General features: G+C 34.5%; 1 protein-coding gene across 2 annotated transcripts in view; it reads right to left on the reverse strand.

The window, feature by feature from the left end:
- FucT6 (alpha-(1,6)-fucosyltransferase 8) overlaps positions 1 to 25,775 on the reverse strand; it is a 37,820-nt gene that overhangs the window by 11,133 nt on the left and 912 nt on the right. The window contains exons 2-7 of one of the 2 annotated variants that reach the window (XM_076120588.1): positions 13,788 to 13,979; positions 12,713 to 12,727; positions 11,919 to 12,041; positions 9,523 to 9,738; positions 3,650 to 3,815; positions 326 to 512 (exon numbers count right to left, since the gene is read on the reverse strand). In XM_076120588.1, coding sequence (XP_075976703.1) covers positions 326 to 512; positions 3,650 to 3,815; positions 9,523 to 9,738; positions 11,919 to 12,041; positions 12,713 to 12,727; positions 13,788 to 13,921 — 841 coding nt within the window. In that variant the 5' untranslated portion in view covers positions 13,922 to 13,979. The remainder of the gene's footprint in view (positions 1 to 325; positions 513 to 3,649; positions 3,816 to 9,522; positions 9,739 to 11,918; positions 12,042 to 12,712; positions 12,728 to 13,787; positions 13,980 to 25,775) is intronic. The other variant, XM_076120589.1, reaches the window with a different exon arrangement.

Raw genomic sequence — 25,775 nt, forward strand, 5'->3', positions numbered from 1 at the left:
CTAGCCCATCAAAATTAATGAAGAGGTTTAGTTCAATTAAAAATAAAATGACTTAGGAATGACTCACATCATTGTTAAACAACTTCAAATGACTATCTAAAAGTTAATGTGTCAGGAAAGATTTAAAAAAAACTTACATGTTAGTTGTTCAACCAATTTTTTTGCCTCTATAAGTATTGGTTAATACTATTACTTTCTAGCTCTATAAGTATTGGTATACACTTATAGAGCTAAAGCAGATAACAACGGAGTTAAAATTATGATTAGATATTAACAAAATATTTAAACATGTATATTTTAATGTGTAAGTAGAATATATATTTACCTGGCCACTGCACAACTTTGTCATCATAAGCGCTGGTGCAGCTATCCGAGATGGGATGGAACACATAGTCCCAGCCCTTGTTGTTGTACCGCCAGCCTTTAGAGTTGAGGATCAACGTCCTTTCCGTGGCGTATGAGAAGATCAGGCAGTATACGATGTGGTGGAGCTGGCAGCCGAAGCCACAACCCTGAGGAAGAAGAAAAAAACACATTTAAGTCAATGAATATTACGTGTTGCTCGCATGGAGAAAGGCAGATTAAATAACGACAAGGTATACTGAATAGGACTAGAATGCATTTATATTTATTTTGTCTGATCTAAGCTAAAGGAAGGGTACTTTCTTCCGATGTATACGTTACTCCTTCTAATGTTATATCGAATGGGTGAAGCTTGTCTGACGTTTGCAACTTATCCAACGAGTTTTACCACGTGGCCTATGGAGAGAAGCTGACATAACATTTAAGTATAGTTAAAATTACGAAAGTATACAAAAAAATATATGCTTAATTTGCCGGGATATTGTCGTTATTTTAGAAAAATTATTATCAGACGTTTTTAATGAAAATGGTTTATAGAAAGCTTCCAATAAAAATTACGAGTTTCTTTCGTATTCAAGGGAGTTTAAAATCTGTATATTTTTTATAAATTCACAGACACAGTTGATGCAACGCGCAGCTATCAGTAAACAGAAGGGGTCAAGGCGACAAATATTATCGAGCGTATTAGATAATCGACCTCTCGATAACGAGGGTTAATAAATTGTAACAGCTTTACAATATAATACATTTGCATATTTTGGAACATTTGTTCGAGAAATGTTCGGTCATTTCTGTAGTGTAGAATGCAGTGGTAATGGCAAGGGTTTTATTCTAGGGGAGAGAGGTTGACACCTTGAGATGATCGGTCAACTCGTTTTTTTTTTCTACCAAAGTATAAGCAACATTGTGTAAAGTACTGTACTTACAGTCTCTAGTAATAATTAGGCGGCTCATTAAAATTTACCGTGTTGGGGTTGCTTAACGTGTTAAATTGTTGCAAGACTTGAAACCCTTTTTAAAGTTTAAAGATCAAACATTATACAGGGTAATATTTCGAAAAACATTCATAAAAGTGATTAGAAAACTAATAATACGACTCGACCATAGTCTGTTTGTTACAAAACAAGCTTATAAGAGCTTTTGTTTTACGACATTTTTATCTTTCGCCGACTAAGAAGCGAAGATTTACGACTATGTTATTCAAACTGTTTTTGAATAGTCGAACAATCGTGGTATGAGAGACAATTACAATAGTATTCTGTCTGAAATGTTGATTAAACTCGTTTGTAAAGTGCGTCAAAAGAAAAAAGGACTTATGTAGTAAGTTATATCATTATCAATATTCTGGTCAGTTTAAGTGGTATATACCTACAGTAATATTGGTCTATTCATATATATATAAATGTATGTATGTATAATTGCCACAATATATGCCCAAAAATAACCAAGTTGACATGATTAAAACCGGCTCCATGTTTACAAAGTTTTGCAAGTTAGTTAGCAGTGAAGTTACTAAACAATTTCATCAAAAACTCTGTTTTTAGTATTATTACGTATATTTGACAACAGTATGTAGTTATGGGTAACAATTATTATTCTGATCTAAAAAATAAAATCGATTTTAAAGTGAGTGACATTTAACAAAACATCTTTATGATAAATAGACCAATTCACACATACAGTAGCCGTTGCACAAATCTAACATCCACACAATAATTTGTCAACACTTAGCTCTATTTAGTACTAGAGCGCGAAATACTGACGTCACGGGGTCAACGGCCCTTTGACAGGTGACAGTGACAGATGAGGGACCGGTGTGTTGTCATCTAATTTTATACATGTTTGGGCGCGTTCCCACTGTGTCGTGACGACAGATAATCGTACAGTTTTAAGTGTCGTGGCATTCACATATAGAACGACACGACTTACTGTCATCTACGACGTTTTTTTCAGTGACGACAGATTATCGTGACAGTGGGGACGGCTAGATACGAGTCACTAAACGAATTTTTTTTTGACGACAAACAATCGTTATAATAGGAACAGCTAGAGACCACAGTCGTCCAACGATAAATTAATCGTTACGACATAGTGGGATCGCGCCCTTTACGATACGCAGGGCCTTTGTGTTATAAAGAAGATGAATAGAAACAGGTGCTCTTTTAATAAATTTATGGAGTAAACAGATCCCGAGATAATAATGATGGCTTGTTTCACAATATTATTGTTTTAGAACATTTGATGATATAAAGAACTTTAATTTACTGATATTTGGGCTATGAAAGTCGAACGAAAGACGAAATGAAAAATATGTTTTTCTCCCAATATTAATGTAATGTACTTTTTTATTCAAATGATGGTATGTTTTAAGAGGGCTCATCATATTTTTTTTGCCCTCTTTATGTCTCATTTCTGGACAAAGGCCTCCAATTTTGTCTTTCCCCTAAATTAATAATATTAAATGTAGCGGAACCTCTACATTTCGCACTGTTCGGACGCAAATAATTAAATGCCATTTCAGTAATGAGAATGAGTTACATAATCACCTAGGTCTTTAACTAGAATACCTAGAATACTAGGCCGTGGTAAGTGATGTAACTATTTTGAAGTGACAACAGGTGGTTGATAAGACATGATAAGAAATAGGTGAAGTGGAATATGACTAACGAACTATTTCGAAAATGACTTTTGTGGCCTACAGTGGCGCAGTGGTTAAGTGGGTGTCACGCCACTTCCAGCGTACACAGACAGGTCGCAGATTTGATTTTTAACCGGAACAAATATGAATGTGAATTGACTGACATGCTTTCATTTAACCTATGTTGATATGTGGTTTTAAATTTTTTAAACGTACGAAAAACGTAGCGTACCAGGAAAAATATTTTTTTCCTTGTACGTTTTTCATAATATCTAATTGCGGTTATCAAGCGGTGTGAATTTGTGCAGCGAAATGTATAAATTATTTTCCATAGAGGCTCCTTCTCGAAAATCTTACTATGTCATTTAGATAGGTTATTTAAATATTATACATAAAATCACCCCTTATTCCCATATGCGTCGACCCGAGACCAGAGAAAGTTAAGTTTAAGTTTTAAAGTATCCGGTAGTACTACTAGAAACATTATCAAAAGTTGGTAAATGTGCTACAGGATTGTTCTATTACTTTGCCCGACCCAAATATCCAACACAAGACCTCGTAATCTACAGCATACACTACCTTACAGACCGCAGAGGTAACCACTGGCAACAATCTTAAAATACTGTTCAATCAAACGTGCAAAATTACCTTATTCAAATTACAGATAAGTTTCCTAGCGTCACGACAGTCGACCGGGTTCTGTAGATGCCTCAGTCTTCTCTGTACTAAGTCGCTCACGTTAGCTGCTTCGGCGATACGCCACTCGTGGTACCCGTCTAGTTCTGGTAAGTGCTGCTGATCTGATAGTAATGACCTGTAATGGAAAGAAAACTTGAAATTATTGAGAAAGTACGAGCTTTTCCCCGCTTCCATGTCAAAATCAGAAAGAATTTTGACATTTGGTTTAATTATTTTGCTTTATATAAGAAATAATATAGGTTCAACCCTTCCCCTATCTCCTCCCCAAATCGTGTTGATAACATTTAGGGCCGTTTTCACAGCTTGCGGCTATCGGTTAACTATACTTTATCAATAGGATACGTTATCCGACGCATAGGTCACAATTTATAAAGTAAATGTATGAAAACAACTACCAATCTCCTGACAAACTAACAACTAACCTGCTTATTCCGACATTTCATTTGCACAAATCATATTAAACGTTTTACTACTCATAAAATGCAATCAAGAAGATTTAATATTCCCTACAGTCATCATCGTATATGTATGTAACCTTGAAAAAACCTAAATATATGACTCATATAATTATTTATAGGTATTAACATATGTATATACCAGTTTGTATGGAATTAAAATCACATTAGACTACCGAAACTAGTTCATGTTGATTATAAATAATTGTAGTTTATTGGTGTTCGTTAATTATGCAGGATTTATTGATACGTGGTATATTTTGAACAAATCAATACGATAATGACGATACTTAGACGCTATTTGTCTGCCCACACGATACTTCAAAAGCTTTTTCTAGGCAACTCTAGCCCAAATGACTTGTGTTACACGCAAGAAACTTTTCAAATAGATATAAATAATGGTCACAAAGCATCTAACAATGTTTTTTTTCCTTAGCCTATTTGAATGTCCCACTGCTGGGCAAAGGCCTCCCCTCTTCCCTTCCAAATCCCCCTAAAAATAATAAATAAATAAAACATAAAAATAATAAATGAATGCAATTAAAATTGTAGATTCCAGTAACCCTTTCAGTAAGGAACCAAACTCTCAACCATTGGTGCAGCTCTTTTCTAAACTGCAGAAGCCGTTGAATAAAAATGGAAAATGATCAAACTATGAATAATAAACCAAAATCAGTAAACTTTTATACTCAAATCGTCTAATCCGTTTTTAATAAAAAGGTTTCTGTCTCTTCTATCGTTCAAAAGCACCATTTCTCTTTTCATTTATAAAAAAACAAAAATCAGAAAATATTATTGAAGCCGACATATTTAGTAGACAGTAGACTCATTAAAATCCATACAAATTATTACTTTAAGATAATTTATTCGACAATCGGTACCATCTCGGGATACGCACGGGCACCGAGTAAAATCGTGATCAATAATTTTGTTTATTTTACAACTGAAACATTAATTTTATTTTTAAACGAAAAATAGATATTACGCAATCGTTTTCTTTCAAAAACTCCTGCAGTTACAATTTTTTATGTCTAGAAAGAGACTACAAACATACACACAGACAAAGCTAAGAACAAGTCATTGATAGAAACATAGAATATAGGGAATGGAACCTACGACTCCCCCTAAGCACAAAAGTAACAGAAATCTTAACCAAACCAATACACATGTACACACATACACAATATCACGCCCTTTTTCCCATAAGGGTAGTCAGAGACGAAAGAACGCCACTTGGTACGATCCTTACAAACTTCCCTTGCTTCATACACACTCAAACAGTTTGTTTGTTTGTCGTATGGTTAGTGGTCAACCTAGTGTCAAAGTTGTTCACACTAAGCGGTCACCCATCTATGGAAAGACCGCGATAATGGTCGCTTCACCCACAGAGCGTTTACCGACCGGTGAGCGCAACTGGCTATGGGCGCCTCGCACGACTCATACTTATACCTTGTCATACAGGACCGCCGGTTACGAGTACTACGCAATACAAACTGTAGTTTTAATTAATTACTTTAATTAAAAGCCATCTGTTTTAACAATCGTACGCTATTGATTTAACTGTGGCGTGTACTGTCTTCTGTAGTTCTGTACACAAGTGGAAAGTAAAATATACATTTATTATTAAATGAAAACATAAAACAATATCAATATTTATTTCTACAACATAGTATGATGCAATATGTCGATTCTAATATGAATTTAACACTATATTTCGACTAGGTATTTCGAGTTATAGTAGTAAAAAAATCTGATTACTCTAGTAGTAGATACTAAGCTAGTAATTTAGTCGAGTATTAACTAACTAACCCCAGGTTTCTAAGTACATTTAGCGGTAGTTTATTTATTCAATAGCGTTTTTTTGTATGAGTTTTAACGCTATTGAATAGATAAACTGCCGCTAAATGTACCTCATAAACCGGGGGTTAATGCCTGACGGTGGCTTGCTGAATACAAGTACTTTATTTTGGAAATACACAGAATGATTATTTTTTATCTAGATAAATCGTACAGTACGTATCAGTCAAAAACACAGACCACAAAAACACACCGATTTAATAAGCTACTATTTTCCCTTACTTTCTTTCAAAGATAGTTTACCGATCGTCGTTCACAGCTGTTTTAATGCTTTAAACGCTAACTGTTGTTTAAACAGCTGTGCGTCTAAACGAGGTTAATCACTTAATTAAGACACAATGTCGGATTTATTAAGACGTTTCTCTATGTTTATTTAATTGTTAACTAGCTTGTGAACGCGACTTTGTACACGTAAAAAGATTTCTTGGGGTAAAAAATATCCTATGTTTCTGAGTTATTAACTACCTGTGTAATGTCCTCCCAGCTGATATTCGGCTACGGCGGCCAAATTCATTGAAACCAGTGCAGGACTTTGTTTATAGTGTACAAGTTCTCTATTCCTACACTTTCATGAGGTTAGGCGCAGAATCGACGGTATTAAGTACTTTTCTGGAAATCTTCTTCTCTCAGAAAGTCTTAACAGAAAATCTCGGAAAACTTTGTTGGTCTAACCCAGGATTGGAACCCGAAACATTCGCATACACTACCGACTACTCCACAGAGGCAGTCAAACTACTTATACAAATACTCAATATTAAAATTGGTACAGCAGTTTCGGCATGACAACGTAACAAACATACAAACATCCAAACTTTTGCATTCGTTATATCAGTAAGATCCTTGTCATTATCATCGAGATGTGCAGTTGCATTCTAATCGCGTGTCATTTGAGATCGCTATTTTATTGTTACGAGACTGTTATTTGATCTTGACTTTGTGGTACTTGCATGGAGGTGTCGTTTTATATGGAGATGTGCATTGTTGCATGTGAATATGTGCGGACTTAAAATATTATTGTTTCTTTTATATGCGCTTGGGCCTATAGTGACTTCCTTTTTCTTTTCAAACAAGACGTCTCCCGCACTAAGAACTGCTCAATGGATACAAAGTACTATCAAAGACGATACAACGATTTGTAGATCACGTAAAATTGTCCCGTGCGGGAATCGAGCCCACGACCTTCCGACGCAATGGTAGTGGCGTGGCAACCTTAACCACTGGGCCGTAGCAGCCGTACCTATACCTACCGTACCATTAAATTAAGTCGATACTAAGCGAATTTTTTTTTTATAGCGTTCATGTTAAAACAACATTCATTGTATCTCATCAAAATAAATAACAAAGTCAAATTTCGCGACCTTGCCTAGAACGAAATTATTTCCACGACCTTCAAAAGAACAATAATAAAATTGACATAAAATATGAAATAACAAATGGCACGTGTATTTACTACCAAAACATGTTAGTGCAGATGACATAATATTATATACAAAAAATAATATAAGCAATCCATACTAAGAATCTAAATGCGAAAGTAACTATCTGTCTGTCTGTTACTCATTCACGCCTAAACTACTGAACCAATTTGCATGAAATTTGGTATGGAGATATTTTGATACCCAAGAAAGGACAAACGCTACTTTTTACCCCGGGAAAATTACGCATTCCTATAGGAAAATTGAGGTGGCGGACGAAGTCGCGGGAAAAGCTAGTATATTATATTCTAGTGTTGACAGAACAGCTAACTCGTTTAGACTTTAGACCAAATAGATTTTTGATATTCGACGTTGGTTCGACTAGTGATTAAATTTATTTTTAATCTCCTATACTCGGAATTTGAGCATACGGTTTAATTAAATGCGGAGACGTACATATCAGTAGCCTGCTTGGACCTACAGTATATGCAACCAGTGCCGAAACGTCAAGCGAACTGAAGCAATATTGCATTTTTCGGGTTTAGTACTGGCTAATATACATAACATATAAAACATGGAATAAGTCAAAATCAAATCATTTAGGTCAAATGCTGACTTATGATAGTCAGTGAAACAGTGAGTGAATTTATCGCCAGTTCGGAAGATAGTGCCAATGAGCCAGCAAGGAACTCCTAGGCACTCTTTTTGATCTTTTTGATGATTGAGGACTAAGATTACTTCAGCAAATACTTAAAAGAATTAAAAACCAATAAACCATCATTTTCCTTGACTATTTCCTTGCATTTGTGACTTTGAAATGCACCTCGAATATGCGGGAGGAAAAATAACAAAGCAAAATTAACCTCTTGTTTTTTACGATAAGGTTCAAAATCATTTGGATTATTTATTGCTTGTCATTTTCTAGCACTTCTTTAATAAATGGTTAAGGTAATAATACAGTACTGTATTGCTTAAATATATCCCTTTCAATACGTAGAAGTAAAACAAAGTGATGGCATCTTGCGTGTCTGAGAGTTCTTTAACACGGTTGTTGAAGGAATGCAAACTTCTAACCCGCACTCGGCCACCAGTGCACTGAAGGCCCAATATCAATATTATTATACCAATATGATAAAAAAAACACAACCCAAATAGATGAAACGTGACAATTCGAAAAAGAGAACTGAAAATAGGAAAAAGTTCCGTTTTTCAGCCTTCAAATTAAATTTAGTGGCCATCATAAGACGACGAATGCACTGCATTAAAGGAAACACAAACAAGCGTACCAGAGACATAAGCTGGTAAACATACTACCTTGCTTTGTTACACAATCGAGTAAATAATCTGTAAACGATCTCCTTACAATGACTTCCTTAAGAAGAATTACTTTTGGTACCACAACTGCTGGATAAGTATCGGTTATCTTATCAGAAGGATTATGAAGACATAGTTTTACCACATCTAAATATCTAACAACGTAATGGAATTTTGATATTTGTATTCAAACATCTGACACTTAAATATAAACCGTGAAACTGGCTCTTTGTTTTCATACTTCAACTATAGAATAGGCTTTCCGCTATTATCCACAAACTATGTAAAACTTGCTACACTCATATTCGGCATCAATCGGCCTAGCCGAACGGCCAAACCGAATGTGTAGATGAATGTTCGGGAAAAAAGCCGCTTGAAATCGCCACGCCTGAACGTTTCAACCGAATTGTGACGATCGAACTACCCAATCGGCACAAGCCGAACAAGTGCAGTAATTGCTTTGAGTCGGTTTTGTTGTTCGATAAATACTTCCGAACCGAACTTGCCAACCCGATTTTTTTTTTTTTCTTGAAGAATGCAACTACCGCACTAAGAATTGGTCTTGCGTCGCGGGGACTTTTACAAACAACACAAAGTACAACCAGACCCGAAACAATGATTTGTAGATCGCACAAATAATTGTTCCGTGTGGGAATCGAACCCACGACCTCCCGACGCAATGGTTGCGGTGTGGCGACCTAAACCACTACGCCACGGAGGCAGTCGATACATGTATGTGTAGCAAGCATGACTCGGCACTGGTTAAGAAAGTAATACCAACCTTTTTCTATCAGCAACTTGGTCTAAAATATTCTGTATTCTTTCTTGTTTATTATCTTCTTGCATCAACTTTCCAAGTTCATGGTTGACGAAGTACCACAGTTCTTTTGTGTTGGTGTATATTCTTCTCCTGAGATTCTCGTATTCTTCTGTCGGTCCCTGCCCTCCGTCGAAGAACAGGGACCCTGGGTCTATGTCCTTGAGGTTTCCATTGAGCCTGGAAAATAGTTTAATATTAGGATACATGGACAAAAAAACTGGTTTATTTCAGAAAATACTATATAGAAAAAAGAAATTTATAAAAAATCGTAGACAAATATTTTGTTTTCTAATGGTTATTTTAGTGACGGATTAAAGACCTGACCCCTCTTTTATTCCGGGAGAAGACTTCTGCCGGCAATGGTTATTTTAATGCTCCTAAAAATGTATATAATTAGTATATTAATGCTTGCCAAATTTAGCTATATTGTATTTAAAATAAAAAATTGAAAACAGACCAGTTTAAAATACACCAAGCGAATTTATCGGGCTTAAAAATGTAAGGTACCCGTATGATAGAACATGTTTTGGGATTACTGTTACAGCTTTGCATATATTAGAAATGATTATTGACTGAATTATGCAAATCCGATATTTTTTTTATATTCGAATATTCAAAAATGATTTTGCCAAGCGCAGGCACCAAATATTGCATTCGTATTATAATCCGACAACTTAGTAAAGAGCCTTAGAATGTAAAATGTATATAGATTGTATAAAAGGCTACCGTAAGCTGCATAAGTCAGGTCACTGATGTTCTAAATTATGAATTTAGTATGTCTCCACCAGCCGCAAACCTTGCATACAAGGTTGTATTAAGTTGTAGGCCTATACTCGTATGTATTCTAAATATGTTCAGTGGTCTGAGAAAAAACTGCCATAATATTGTTATTATGTGACTTCATGGAAACAATAAAACGAATTTTATAGTTTTTTATTGTATTCCAACATACATTGTTGTGTTTAAAATTCTCTCAACGCGGTACATTGACATGGCGTGTAATATTAACGCATAATATTAATGTTTGACAAGATGATTGTACAGTTACTTTCAAATTCGAGTTATTTTAGAACGGAAAAAGTTTGTTGATTTCCATATACAAAAACCTATCAACTGCCCCTGTGGCGCGGGTCGGTACAGTACCATTAGTTTTATAATTTACATTAGAATATTTTCAACAGTAGCCCAAAGTTTGGTAGATACCCGGTAAATGGCAATAGGCTCACCCCTATTACAAATATTGTGAACAATTTAACGTTGGTGTATTTCATACAACTCTGATAGATATGGAAATCAATATAGAAATACAAAGATACCTCTGTTTATTGCTCTGAACTCTTATTAGAAGTAGATATAGCAGGTATACCCTAAAAATAATCCAGGCGAGCAGATCAACTAGCAAAAGCTTGTATGTGATGATGATTCATTCATCAATTCGATTCTTTCAAATCTGAAGCTCATATATTTTCACACCTAACCGTTTAGATGCTATTTATTTTTATTCATCATGGCATAGCCTTTCTTCCAAGCTATGTATGAGTTGGCTTTCAGTCTCGCCGGATGCAGATGAGTAACAGTATTTTACATGGAGAGACTGCCTATCGGACCTCCACAACCCAGTTACTTGGATTATAACACGATACTCTTCGGTAAGACTGGTTATCAGACTATGCTACTTTGCTTATACATTGCATATGCATACACAACTATTTTGTTAGTTTAGTCACAGGTCGGAACGTTCCGTCATATTGTCATTTTCTTGTCATAGAGTCTAACTATCGCAAGGGTGACATAACATTAGACATGGTATGCATAGAAAATTTGTTAATAAATATAAAGAACTAACAACCACATGTTTTACTTAAAAATTAAAGGCGCTGTGTGTGTACATGCCCTACATAACATGTGCTGTCAATTTCTTTCATCAGCAAAGGTCAAAAGTCATACAGCCAAACTTGACACACTTTCTTTGGTTCATTAATACAAAGTCCACCGTCGCATCTGTTTGTTCGCGACTAAGTCAGAAACTACTGAACAGATTTTTATGCCGTTTTCACTTATGGATAGAGGTTTTGGTAAAGATTTTGGTTAATTTACTAAGCATTTGTATAATTTGGCTGATTTGAAGATATCAATATTATCAATAATGTTTAGATTGGGCTCGAAATGGGAATAGAGCAATGCCTGTTTTTCTTCATCATTATTTGTATTGTCTTTATCCTGGGTTAAGTGAGTCGGTAAACCATGTTTTCAGGGATTTAGCAAATGTTTTTACAACGTTTTTGGGGTTTTTCGTATCATACTTGTTTATTTATTTTTAATTTTTAATAAGCATTAAAATTACTTTATTTACTTACCCTGAGGACTTTTTAATCTGTGCTATAAGATTACTGTGTTGTTGTCTTAATGTTTCTAATTGAGAAGTGACTCTTTTAAGCCTCTCCTGGTATTCCACGACCTCATCTTGGTTCCCATTGCATCTGTAAAGAATATAAATTATTATATTTGCAAAAACATTAATAACTAAAGTACAAGAATATCTACAAACTATTTTAATGCTAGCAAGAACTACGAATAGTTATGGAAAAGACTTATTACTTGAAAATTACTATTTAATTCATAGAGCTGAATTTCTACCTAAAAGTTTGATATTAAATCCCTTGAATACTGAAAATATTCCATTACATTCTAGCGTTTAAACTCCCTGATACACTACGTACTAAATTCTAGCTTCCAAAAATGTATATAACCAATCTTTCTTTTTATTTCAAAACCTTAAAACTTTGTTAAAAATGGAATATTGTAAAACATTGAAAACTGTTTTTTACAACACCCCCGACACAAAAATAAATATTTATAAAGTTCGGCGTGTCTTTTCCTTTAAATATATTATTATGTTCGACATACAAACATAAAGAATGTGTAATATTAATAACTTGAAACTAAAAAAATCGCATCAAAACGGTGCGTTCGTTTCATGAGATATAAATTAAAAGATTTAACTTCCCCTTTTTTTCTTAGGGGTAACCAACATTGCCATTGACATACAATAACGAAAGAGAGATTGGTTTGCTCCCAACATAGTACTCTTCATACTAAACTAATGTTAATCACAGAAGACTACTAAATTCAACTAACTATCTATACTTACCCAGCAGTATCATTGCTGTAAGAAGCAAACAGGTCACAGTATCAATGACTTTTCAATACACACATTAATTTACTAGTTTCTAAATAATCTATACTTGGACTCAAAGCAAAAACAGAAATCATGAATTTTCTTAAGAGATAATCATTAGGACTGCCTCCGTGGCGCAGTGGTTAAGGTTGCCACGGGTTCGATTCCCACACGGAAGAATTATTTGTGCGATCCAGAAATTAAAAAGTTGTTTCGGGTCTGGTTGTACTTTGTCCCGTTGTTTGTATGTTTGTAAAAGACACAAGAACAATTTTTCGTGCGGGAGTTGTCTTTTTAAACAATTAAACGATCAATAAGAGCAAGGGGTTTATTACATTTCAGGTGTATATTTTCGCTCAAATCTAATGGATTCTTGATAGATAGTTACAAATATAGAAATTAAATCTGTATCTAACAAGGGATGTCATTGGGTATCGTCGTCAGACGGTTAGTAATTCTAGTTTCTTATCAATCAAGACAAGATATTTCCGATGATAAGATCAATATCACTTAAGTACTACGATGATATGTGATACTACTAAATGTCAAATTAGCGATATCGGCTGAATCTCAAAGGAGTTACCGAATACGCGACTAATGGGCGAAATTATGAGGGCGCTTACTAACCAACGTGCTTCAGCCATATCAAGAAACAAGATTATTTGAATCAAAAGACACTATAGATAACGCTCTCATAATGCCCTGAGGGATCCAGGATTTTGGACTGGAAAGGGCTTTCAATATGAAATTATTTGTGATATACATGTTAAATTTTGTAAGCCTTAGAAAAAATAAATTGCGTCTCTGAAAAACGCAATTATTTTTTTTAATTTTGAAGGGGGGGTCAACAGAAGCTTAAGTTCAAGTTTGTGGCCGAGAGGCCAAGAGGTCGGCCGGGGGATAATTATACCGAATTCTACTCGACTCTACAACACAGTTGAATCCTAGCCCCTATCCCTGCATGTACCAGTGGTTCAAATAACTTGTTTTACATTAATGATATCGAAGTAAAAATGGCCTTAAAGCTATGTACGTAATGAATACTAACCTGAGAGGCGATATAACTAAATAAGTGACGACAATCCACACGAACAACAACACGACGGCGGCGCGCTTCCATCTCGCAAGGTACATCATAAAGTAATCATTGAACGGCGTGTGCGCATTGGAGTAGTGTTTCATTGTCGACGCATCCTTGTGGCTGCCGTCAGTGGGCCCTGGACATGATGCACTGATTAAACTGGAACAAGAGAATTAATAAATTTTAATTATTCGAAGCTAAAAACTGAAAACAAAATATGAGAAAAAAAACACTATACGTGGATCAAGACCAAGAAATCACAAAAGCCATTGAACAGATATACGTTTTTTTTAAGTTTAGAGGTTTTCAAACCGTCTGTCAAAGAATAAGTTAATGGGTTGAATAGAGGGATAGTAATGATGTTGGTGGATATGTAGTTAGGTTCAAGATGTAATTTTCATGTACCAATTAACGTAACGTAGTACACAGTGGTATGATAACTAAAAAAAGTCATGCATTTCTAATCCAAACGAACAATTGATTGGAAATTTTAGAACAAATGACTAGAGCTGTAATTTTTCGAGAATGTCTTTCAATCACATATTTCAGTCAATAAGAATAATAAGTCGGAATCGGAATATTGGAATCATGCCTAATAGCGTCGTTACTTGCGGAATGTGGGTGATAAACTAGCACCCTGAACTGCCTTAAATCATCCATTACTGTCTCACTATCCCACTGCAGGGCAAGGGGCTCCTCCTTTCTCTAATCCAGTCAGAATTAGGTTAGCATTTACTTCATGCATTTCTCACAATAGCCGCCCTAAACTTAAACAACAGACACTCAATATTGCAGAAACCGAGAATAAATAACCAAAAATGAATTCTTAAAACACGTAGTAGTCGTTTGATTGAAACGGTTCCATAACATTAAGTGCGTTCGTCACTGATTGACTCGTAACAATCAGTGGGCGACGATTAAAACAGTCATAAAAACCAGTAACGCCATCAATGACTGCAAAATTGTGCAATATCGTAAAAAGTGATTTACTGGTTCCGCTATTTTTCTGTAAAATTGGAAATGAACTAGATTTGCATTGCTTGATACGTGAAAGTGATGACAATGTCGATATAACTGCGTAATGTGTATAATTTTTATATTATTAGCAAAAGTTTACAATTATATATTTTTTAAATAATCATGCCCTGTTGTCATATTTCTAATGAGAGTAGGCAACATAAATAAGCAAAAAATATTTTAAAATACCCCTAACATTTGTATGATTTATATGATAATATACATAAATACATATTTATGTGATCAATGATCATATAAATATAGATTTTAGAAATGATACTGAAATATTACAGACTTAAGGCATGTTACCGGAGACTATTAAAAAGTAAAAGTTAATAACGATTACGAAATATTTTGAATCTTACGTGCCGGATGATTATACAATAAGAAATCTGTAACGAATTTTACAGTTTCCGACTTCCGACTGTAAAATCTGGGCCAGAAAATATAAACAGGGAAATTCTTCCGCGATCAATCTGTAGAACTAATTTTAGCATGCGCATCACTCATGCATTCGATATATCAATTTGTTTAAATGCGAAATTGAGTTTATCTCTGCTATGTCAGGAAATAGCTGCTGTACTGAATTCAGTTCGCTTCATTTTAAGACTTGCCAAGAAGAAATCGACAAAAAAAGAGAGAACTATAATGGGCGGAAAAAAGTAAAAGAACCCCAACATTATTTCTCCCCGTCAAATTTTGAAGAAGAACAGTCTCCAGATATCCAAGTTTCTTAGAATATCTGACTGCTGATCACGAATTTCGTTGCTCATATACACAAACACGCTCTATATCATATGGCCTGTTAAAGAGTTCACAGCAGCAACTCAATTTTTTTAAAACACACAACACTCCTACTCTTCCAGCGAAATGAGGGTGCACTTTTTCTATTAGGTAAAACAAGCATGACGTTATTAAAAAATATATAATTTATGCATTAACTAGTATCGCATGCGTGTCCTTCGTACAGTCACAAATCACACAGGTTAAAACAATATTCGTTCTATTTTATTCACAGGCAATTTATTTGAACTATTGAACAGTATAAACAATACCCACGGTTTTTGCTATCCACTTGTACTAGGAACGATATACTATAGATTGACGTTCAATCTTTACTAGGGTTAGCAAGCGATATAACCAAGGAAAAGTTCAAGCTCAAGCCTTTCCTTCTTTTAATGCAGCTACTGCAAACCGAATAACTAAACACTTTTCCATATTTGCAAACAAATTTCCAATATCATTATTCCTTGTATATGCTTCGAGCATTTCTGATAAATCAGACCAAATCAGTCTAATTTTAGCGTCTGCTGGCGCAACTGTCGCTCGATAATAAACGGCTAATTTAAGGGCATATATATCAATTGCCTATTGTTTCCTCAAAACGTGGTAACAAAACTTCCTAATCGACAAAGAGTAGGATAAATAAATTTAACCCATTAATGTCCCCCTGCTGGGCGAGAGTCTCCCCTCGCAATGAAGAAGGGATTAGGCCTTGGATCCACCACGCTGGCTTGCGGGTTAGAGACAGTATCATCAGTAACTTAAACTTGTTTTAACATTCTACCCTATATTTAAAAACACACTTCCCAGAATAAGCAAAATTGACGAAAAACAACGACTCATACATCATTCATGCCAAAAGGAACAATGAACATGGTCACACGAACCTGTTGCCGAAACCCATTGCTAACTCTAGCAATATAACCAAAGGACCCAAACGCTTTTCTTTCTTTCAGACGGGCAACTGCTAACCGAATTACTTAGCACAGGCACTGTCCCACAATTTACCGCTTCAAGACCAAGAAATTGAATCTGTTCAACCCTAAGCGTATGTAATCTGTATTATGTATTGAAACGAAATTAAACCTAACGCGTACGTGCTGCTTTATACTCATAGTTTCTCTTAGCTTAGCAGTCGGCTATAGTAATGTAGTGATAAATATGGACTTTCTTCAACAAGTTTAAACGCCAAAATTGGAAAGGTAAAAAAAAACTTAGGAAAGAACTTTATTATTTTACACCTGTTCTAAATAAATCTACTGTCCTAAGTCCTGGCAACTTTTGGAATTACTACATTTCTTGTTCAATTACACCAGATTTCGAAACCTTGCTTTTCATTCCGAAACTAACTAAAATTACGAGAATCCAATGCGGGTGAAGTTACTAGAATATGCTTAAGTTTGTAATTCTATATCATTCGATACTTTCTCATGTGAATTTATAATATTAATACGATACAAAATTATACAAATGAGTCACTTCTACTTAACATACGAAGTACAGTTAGTTGTAACTTGTAATATAATATGAGTTCGGTACATTTGTACGATGACTCATTACAATGGATTCCTTACTCGACTTAGTTTTTATTGCAAGCTTTATATAAATTTGAATTCGCAGTAGCTTGGGAAACAAATTGAAGACTTCGAGGAACACAGGAATTTGATTCTTAGGTGTTGTAAGACAAAGTTTATATTCGCCGAACAGCTGTAGTGCTGAGTCGAACAGAAGTTAATCAGAGTTACCTGAGTGATTTACCAGCACTTCCAATGAACTATTGCAACTTGCAGTACCTAGTTCCCGATATTTTTAATGTTTTAACATGCTACTGAATTTCCTGTATATTTTTTTCACAATAGGATTTAAATCTTGATTTTGAACTAAACTAAACGATAATGCCGTAATTTTCATAAACGATTCGACATTTTTTTAACAACAATGTTCCCTTGCTTAACTCAATCTTTGGTTTTTTGCTGTTCAGTACAAAGTATTTAATTATGCATCAATTTTAAACTCGTTTTATGAAGTGCAAATGTACGTAAGCAAAGTAAGCATGAAGGCCATTGAATCACAAGAGACGGATTAACAAAAAATATATTAAATGATTTTTACTTTTCTTTAAAATATAATGAAGTCGATAAAATCAGTGGAACAACAATACTCAGACTAAAGGCGCCCCTAAATCTCTATCCAGTCTAGAGCCTAGAGTCTGAAGTTTTCAACTAGTCCATGGATTTTCTGCGACTGTGAGCCCGTAAAAGCCAAAAATAAAAAAACCACACGCAATTTATTTTAAAGGTAATTACTTTTCCAAATTATACGATCCTCATAAGTGTCCTTCAACGAAATCGAAGGCGTAAAAATCAGCATGCAAAATTGCAACATAAAGAACACAATATTGTACGTAACTATTGCATTAACTACATTCCTATAGGAACTCCCGTACAGTCTACGGTGAACTCGGCTAGTTTCTATCACTATTTAGTAGGAGAACTTGGTACAAACGTACGTCCGCTACAGCCGATAAGATGTGACGACTTGAAAACTTCATTGCAGCTCGATTACAAGCGAGACCATTAAAATTATATACCGTAAACCATTATCAAGTACCGTGATGATTATGAATGTTTGGATTTGAGTATTTTCCGCGTTCGCTAGTTTTCATACGATTGGATTACCTTTTTGACAGTTTTATACTATTTTAGACAGGAAAAGAACATAAAATCCTATTTACCAAGTGGCGTTCTTTGGTTTCTGCCTACCCCTGTGGGAAAAAGGCGTGATATATATACATAGATATATACATATATCTATGTATATATATCACGCCTTTTACCTTTTACTTTTTTTTACCTTAGGTAAAAATATAAATTATCGAAACAACCCACAATAGTACAAATATCAGTAGCAGATAGACCGTATAATTGGTACTTGTACTATTTCATGCGTATCTAAAAATTACAATTGTATACGCACTTCTAAAATCGTATCTACTTGTCTTTCTCGATTTATCCATCATCTAAAACACACTAGTACCCCACACCTAAGTGCATAAGTATTTACAAGAAAAAAATATAAGAACGAAGCAAACGAAATAAACAGTATTTCGTTTGCTTATTTTATTGATAGATAGTTATTCCAATTTGTTCCTTGGCTAATTATACCGACTGGGTAATTACAATGTTCCTATCAGACAGGAGAATTACCACACAAAACTTCTTCTATAATTATTGCTGGAATTTTGTATACCAACCTGATAAAATATTCAAGTATAGCAATTTTAAAAGTAGTTTCGCGAAAATTGCAAATAGTTAATTAATTATTTTATTTTATCACTACAATGTTACTTAAACTTCGACCAAAAGCAGACATTTTTGACAATGCATAGATAGTATTTACTCAAGAATTGGGGTTAAAATTCAGCAGAACATTTCTGAAGACATTCGTTTTACATAAGAAGCATGCAATAGATTAGATCTTTCCTCAATCGTGACCGTAGTCAGTAAAATTCCTTCACATTCAACTATGCGAATGAATAAAGGAGTGGCGGGGACTAAATGCAATGGAAATGCATAGGAGTGCCCTCTTCAACCGAGTTTTATAGGAACATCGCCTTCGTACGAATCGATTTGTAATTCGATTACACAAAATTGGAAACTTTTCTCTTAGGTCAATAAATACTGACAATGATTTAAGTTTACCAGTTAGCAAAAATAGTTGTGAGAAAAACCCATCCGATAACCTCTGCCATGACCTTGACAAGAGACTGATAAACGGGCATACAATACTTAATAGCAATAATTGGTTTACAACAAAGTATAATAATATACAGAATTACAGATGCTACTATAGGTAGACCTAAAGAGCACGTCAACCAAAAATGCAGGTTTTGCATCGCTCTAATACAGAACCATGGTTAAGACAAATGCATTTGGAAATTCATGCCCAGAAACCAAAATCCCCTACAAACAAACAATTTTTATTAAATGTAAAGTATACCTAAATATCCAATTAATCTTGCAGTTAACCAGAGCTATATGTTATTTTATTATCAGACACATAACACACCAACCCGTTACTAGTATCTGTGATGTCAATCACACAAACATATTTTGATTTCCCACCGAAACACCGACTTTGGGGCAGTCAACTGAAACATTTTGCCATACACGCCTGTTAGTTTGTTGCCCTTCTTGGTGTTAACTAAAAAAGATAATAATCCAAACTTTACCCCTATAACAAATTGACAAGCGGATACTAGTTGTACTTATATCAATTTTCCATACGACCATTTTACATACAATTTTATACATTGTAAATACAATCTATCTGCACCAGTTATATCATCCTTGAAAGTGGAGTGGAAACAATCACTCTACGATAAACCCAAACCATTTCACATTATCATACGCATTACTGAATATACAAACATAACAATAACAATAGTTTATAGTAATTTGAACTCTATACCTTTGTGATAATGACTTTTTGGATTGATATTAGATGTGTAAAAACTGTGATTATGTTCATCACTCGTCGAGCAGAATATGTCATGCATGGTGACACGGCGGACATGTTGAAAGCAGATAATTATTTTAAGGCGACATTTACTGTTGAAATTGTTGAATAAAATAGTAGTTAGTCATAATATTTGCATGCCAGCCAAATCTAGGTATAACAATTAATCTATCTTTCAAATAGAATTTAGAAAAACTGTGAAGATTGCTTGCTTTACGACAAAAGCAAAAACAGAAAAACTAATTTGTTTTGGACAATGGACATAAAAAACGTTTTCATTTAGATTTGTAATGACGTTAAACAGCTTAACTATCAAATAGTCGTAAAATGTTTAACCACTGACAGTATAAGGAAAATTAATACATCAAACTTTCGGCCTTCAAAAAGCCAAATCGTAAAACGCTTAGCCAAAATCCACTTCAATAAAAAGTTGACACATTTGTAAACATTACTCATTTATTACTTGGATCATACCGTGTCGTATTAAATAGTATGCCTTTTAAAGGCGGCGAGTCGTCGAGTCTAGGGGGATTTATTCAGGCCCGTAGGTGCCCTCGTTAGCAACAAAATTGTCGCGTGATACACCGGCTACAGTCAACATGTCACATGTTATGTACATAGTATAAAGGAAATTACGAAACGTTACGCGTAGTAAAACTATCTATGCTTATGATAAAAGTTTTAATGGATAAAACATTGATCCTATTTTGATGTGGTTTGGAAATTGTAATAGGATGATTTGAAAAAAAACGTTCTTTAATTAGAGACTAAAAAGGAAATTTGGAAATAAAAATGGATTGCACAATGTGTCACCTTATTCCTCATGCCTCAGAAATACATTTCGTCATGGTTTTCCCATCATTGGTCTTTACCAATCGACAGAAATTACTTTTTTGAAAAGGGCCCAATGATTTAACGGTAAAAGTCTGTCAGGATTAAAGAAATCAATTCTATAGGTGTTCTACTGATCGTTTGACATCACCAAAACCTTAAAGCCGTTAATCCTTGTAATCCTCAAACCTAAATAATCCTCAATTAAACAACACGAACAGAAAATACAATTCAAACATCAATGACATTTCGGCTAACACAATCTAAAGATAGATACAATGTTTGTTTAAATTAGCATTACGTAAGTAAACAGAGATTTCCCAGTATAATAAAACGATAAGTGTTTTGCAAATATTCAACTCAAAAATGATATGTATGTGCGCGTCAAGTGGATGTAATTTCCTTGGTCATGTTATCATCGCATTATCGACAGTGCTTTTAGGCATAAGCTAAGCACTTACCGAACTGAAAATGAGCAGTGAAACTAACGTTAGCTCAAAGTGATGTATGGGCTAGTCTGAATTACTGTAATAGGTACACAGAGCGTGATAAGAGTCTATCCAGCTGGCTTAGGCTTGCTACATGAATTTGGTTTTGCCGCCCAGCTAGGCCGATTAATACCGAAGCGAATATGTGTAGATGAACCCGACTGGCACAAGCCGACCGAAATGAGTCGAGTCGGTTTTGTTGTTAGGTAATTTTGCCGAACGGAGTATGTCTGTAGTAAGCCTGACTCCTACATATCTGAAAGTACTACATATCTGTCATCGGTCTGAATTCGATTGCTGAAAGTAACTACTGGTTTAATACCGAAGTCACTAATAACTTAATGACAGGCCGAATCATTCAGAGCGAACTAAGACCTGTATTAAGCACAGTTTAAAAACTTATTAAAGTATGTCAAACGGGTTTTTTTAAACTGTGCTTTCAAACTTGCTACCAATTTATCAATATGGACCTTTATTTCATTGGTAAACTTGGTTACAAACCTTATTACGTTGCTGAGCTTCTTAGAACAATATTTATGGTACCGGCTTGAAGTTAAGGGAATACCAAACCATGATATCACTTCACAAATACAGGTAAAACCACGAACACACTACCATTTCAACAGAGACACGTGACAAAAATACCAACTACATGCGAAAAGAACGAGCACAATAAACATTACAGTTTACTAGTTAATATTTAACGATATGATTATAATATGTATACATAAACGATCGATTATTTCCTTAACTTGTATCCAACATACTCAGTTTATCGGGCTACTAAATTGCAGTTTAGATTGTGCAACCACAATCTAAAATACGCTCTACGCTCTCTACGCTCGTTCAGAAAGCTTACTTTAGAGCTTTCTGAACGAGCGTAGATTATTAAAACTGGTTGGTTGCATCTTCAATATGTAAATCCATGAAACATGTGACATCGCATCTTTCGAAAGTCTTGCTCATTATTTTCTCGAAAGAATTGTCGCGAAAGACTCTGCTCATTTTCGAAAAAAGCTGAGGGTTTCACGCCTACATGTGAATTCTTAAGCAAAGAGCGGCTTTCTTTTCTCCCCAATTTCAAGAGAAGCAAAAGCTGGAAAATGTAGGGAGCGTACAAAGAGACGAGGTAATCCCGCTAACGAATGTTGACATCAGTCATATCTTTATAATTTGCAATACATGGTTGGTAAAAAATATGTTTATTGCGTGCATGTCGACAGCAATTCTTAACTTCTTAAATTAAGTTCGACGCTATATAAGGGAGGTTGGACAATAATCGAACGGTTAAATTCGTATTGGAAAAATTACGTAGTACTCTTCAAAAATGTTCTAAGAAAAGTTATTTTGTATTACACACCGTCTGAAGTGATTCGGATAAGAAGCCGGTGTTGTTGCGTGGGTGGTAAACGGTGTTGATCAAGATTTATTGTAACGTAAGTAATGTTTATACTAACAGAATCTACACGGCAATCTACAGGTGATTCAATGACTCATTTCATCGAGTTATGCAAAGTTCAATTGCCATTTTATGAGTTTGCAAACCTGTTTGTTTTGGGCATCTTTAGCTAACTAGGAATCAGCGAATGCAACGTCCGCTGGTTTAATTAATTGCGCATCTCAAATCGTTAATTTGGTACAGGTTATGGAAACTGGTTCGTTAGGCAAGGGATTTAAAAGGATGTTCCGGTCCAAAAACATTTACCTAGCGAATATTACGAGTACTAACACAAGTTTGTATATTTCAATGTAGAGGCGAGTATGAATAGAAATCGTTTATGGATTCGTGAGTTTTGGGTGACAGTTTTGTATTGCAGAGGGCTTCCACCATACAAAAAATGGTATCAAATTATGCCAAAATTTAAAGCAACTGTCTGGTATTAGAACCCACGACCCTGTATATTGGAATACAATGACTTGGCAAAAAATACAACCACTGCGCTACACGCGTCACTAGTTCAATTAAAATTTTACGACATTAATTAAACGAATGTTTGGGACCTTAGGAGGCGACATCCGAATCAATTTTCTTCGGTATTTAGTCAAATACAAATTAGAAATGTTCTTTACTTTGTAAACTTACTGTTTTACTAATAAACGTCGCGTAACTTCTTATTAGTTGTAGTGTTTTGTCACTTTCAAAACACTCCCGGTATAACTAAACAAAAGGTGTTTATAACCCTTTCCTATTCTAATTTGATTTGAAGTATGCTGTATCGGATACATATCGGAGTTCGACAGGCATTTTATAACGGATAGAATTCGGGTAAGAAACAAACCAATATTTCAACGAATAGTCTTTTTCTTTGATGATAGTAGGGCCTCAGAGTTCACACAACTTTTATTTGAAAGACAGTATTAGAAATCATTGTACTATTTTTAATTTACCACCATTACGGACATGCTTGTTGGAAGAAACGGCAAAAACGACCAAACTTTTATTTATTTCGTCAGAATATATTGTCGAGAGTGTAATCTCCATAATTTATACTATTATTAAGAAATCCCAATATCTCAGTGAGTAGGCAGCTTGTTTACTGTTGTTTAGTTATTAATAGAAGTGTCGCGATTTCACTACTGGGTATTCTTAGTGTTAATGTAGTATACAAATGATGTTATTATGATATTATAGAGTTTGCAGTTTCATCTAAGACTAGCTGACCCGCGCAACTTCGCTTGCGTCACATAAGAGAGAATGGGTCATAATTTTCCCCGTTTCTGTAACATTTTTTGTTGCTACTCCGCTCCTAATGGCCGAAGCGTGATGTTATATAGCCTAAAGCCTTCCTCGATAAATGGTCTATCTAACACTGAAAGAATTTTTAAAATCGGACCAGTAGTTCCTGAGATTAGCGCGATCAAACAAACAAACAAACTCTTCAGCTTTATAATATTAGTATAGATAGGGAGAGAAGTCGGGAGGGAGTAAAGGAAGGCTGAATTCACCACCATATGGAATTAACAGCCAGGAATAGAGTTTGCAGTAGTCATTTGAAAATGATGTGATTGCTTGGCACCAGAATGGTACTTCAAAAGTGTATAACCTAATGAGGTATGATGAGTTTGTCATATTGGTAATGCACTATCCTACAGAATACAAAGTTATGACCTGAGGACCACAAAAATATTTGTGCCATATTATAATCAAACACAATGGCAGTCTGGTAAAATCTAATTAGAATATTTTGCACTCAGGCAAGCCTTTACATACACATATTATACAATATACTGCTTTTATAGCATATTTACCTAATGAAAGTGGTAAATAAAACTAAAGTAGGTATTGATTGTAAATAAATTATTTAGTGTATATCTAGTTGTCTGGCAACAAAACCTATAATAACAAAACAATTATTGAGGTAGTTATTAGTTATTATGGATTCATAAAATGTTGCATGTTTCATTAATAATTATAATTACCTTCACAGAATACAGATAACAAAATACAACAAGTATGGCAATAAAAGTATATAATTACTGTCTACTTTGTTGTGTGCTAACAAATAGGACTGGTTGTAAATCATATACCTCATTATTCAACTAGAGGTATATAAATACATAGAATCATTTATATTGTATTATATTATTTACTTACATGTCTTTCAGAATATTATGTTAAGTAATTTTATACTCTTCAAAAACTAGAGTTAGAAAGCTAGAAAAATAAATTATTCTGGATCCTTCATTGCTTTCTCTATATGAAGCACAATAGGAATGACAGAAGATTGGGCTTGGACACAAAAGCAACTTTATTTCAGCCTGTTTTTATGACTACAACTATATTCATTATCTGTATTAGAAGAGGAACTCTCTGTAATAGACAAACTATGTACTAAATATTTTGGCAGAGCTTTTAACATAACCAAAAACAATTGAATGTCTGTTTCTTTAGACTTCAGAAATATGAGGTTGACATTGTTTTCCTATGAAGAGTAATTTTATTTAGGTAAAAAGTAGAATCTGGTACATTATTTTATGAACTAGATAAGCAGACTAATTTCAAATAAAATTGCTAATAAAGTGTTATAGTTTGAGGTCAAAAGCAATATCTTCAAATGCAATATGTCAAAGCAATTCCCACATTTAAAAAACAATCAAGGCACCAAGTTAGTAAACATAAAGAGTCTCACAATCTTACACACTACAATGATGTTATGGAATTCTTACAAAAAAAAGAAACAATGCACATATTCGAAAAAAAAAAGAAAGATTGTCAATGGTTTTGGCATAATACATTGTGCTTTAAATTTGGCTATAGTTTATATCCTTTGAACTTTTCAATATGAAATTACTGTAGTTGATAGCTAATATGTAGCAG

The sequence above is a fragment of the Anticarsia gemmatalis genome, chromosome 12 (genome assembly GCF_050436995.1).
Source record: "Anticarsia gemmatalis isolate Benzon Research Colony breed Stoneville strain chromosome 12, ilAntGemm2 primary, whole genome shotgun sequence".
In the NCBI taxonomy this organism is placed as follows: domain Eukaryota; kingdom Metazoa; phylum Arthropoda; class Insecta; order Lepidoptera; family Erebidae; genus Anticarsia; species Anticarsia gemmatalis.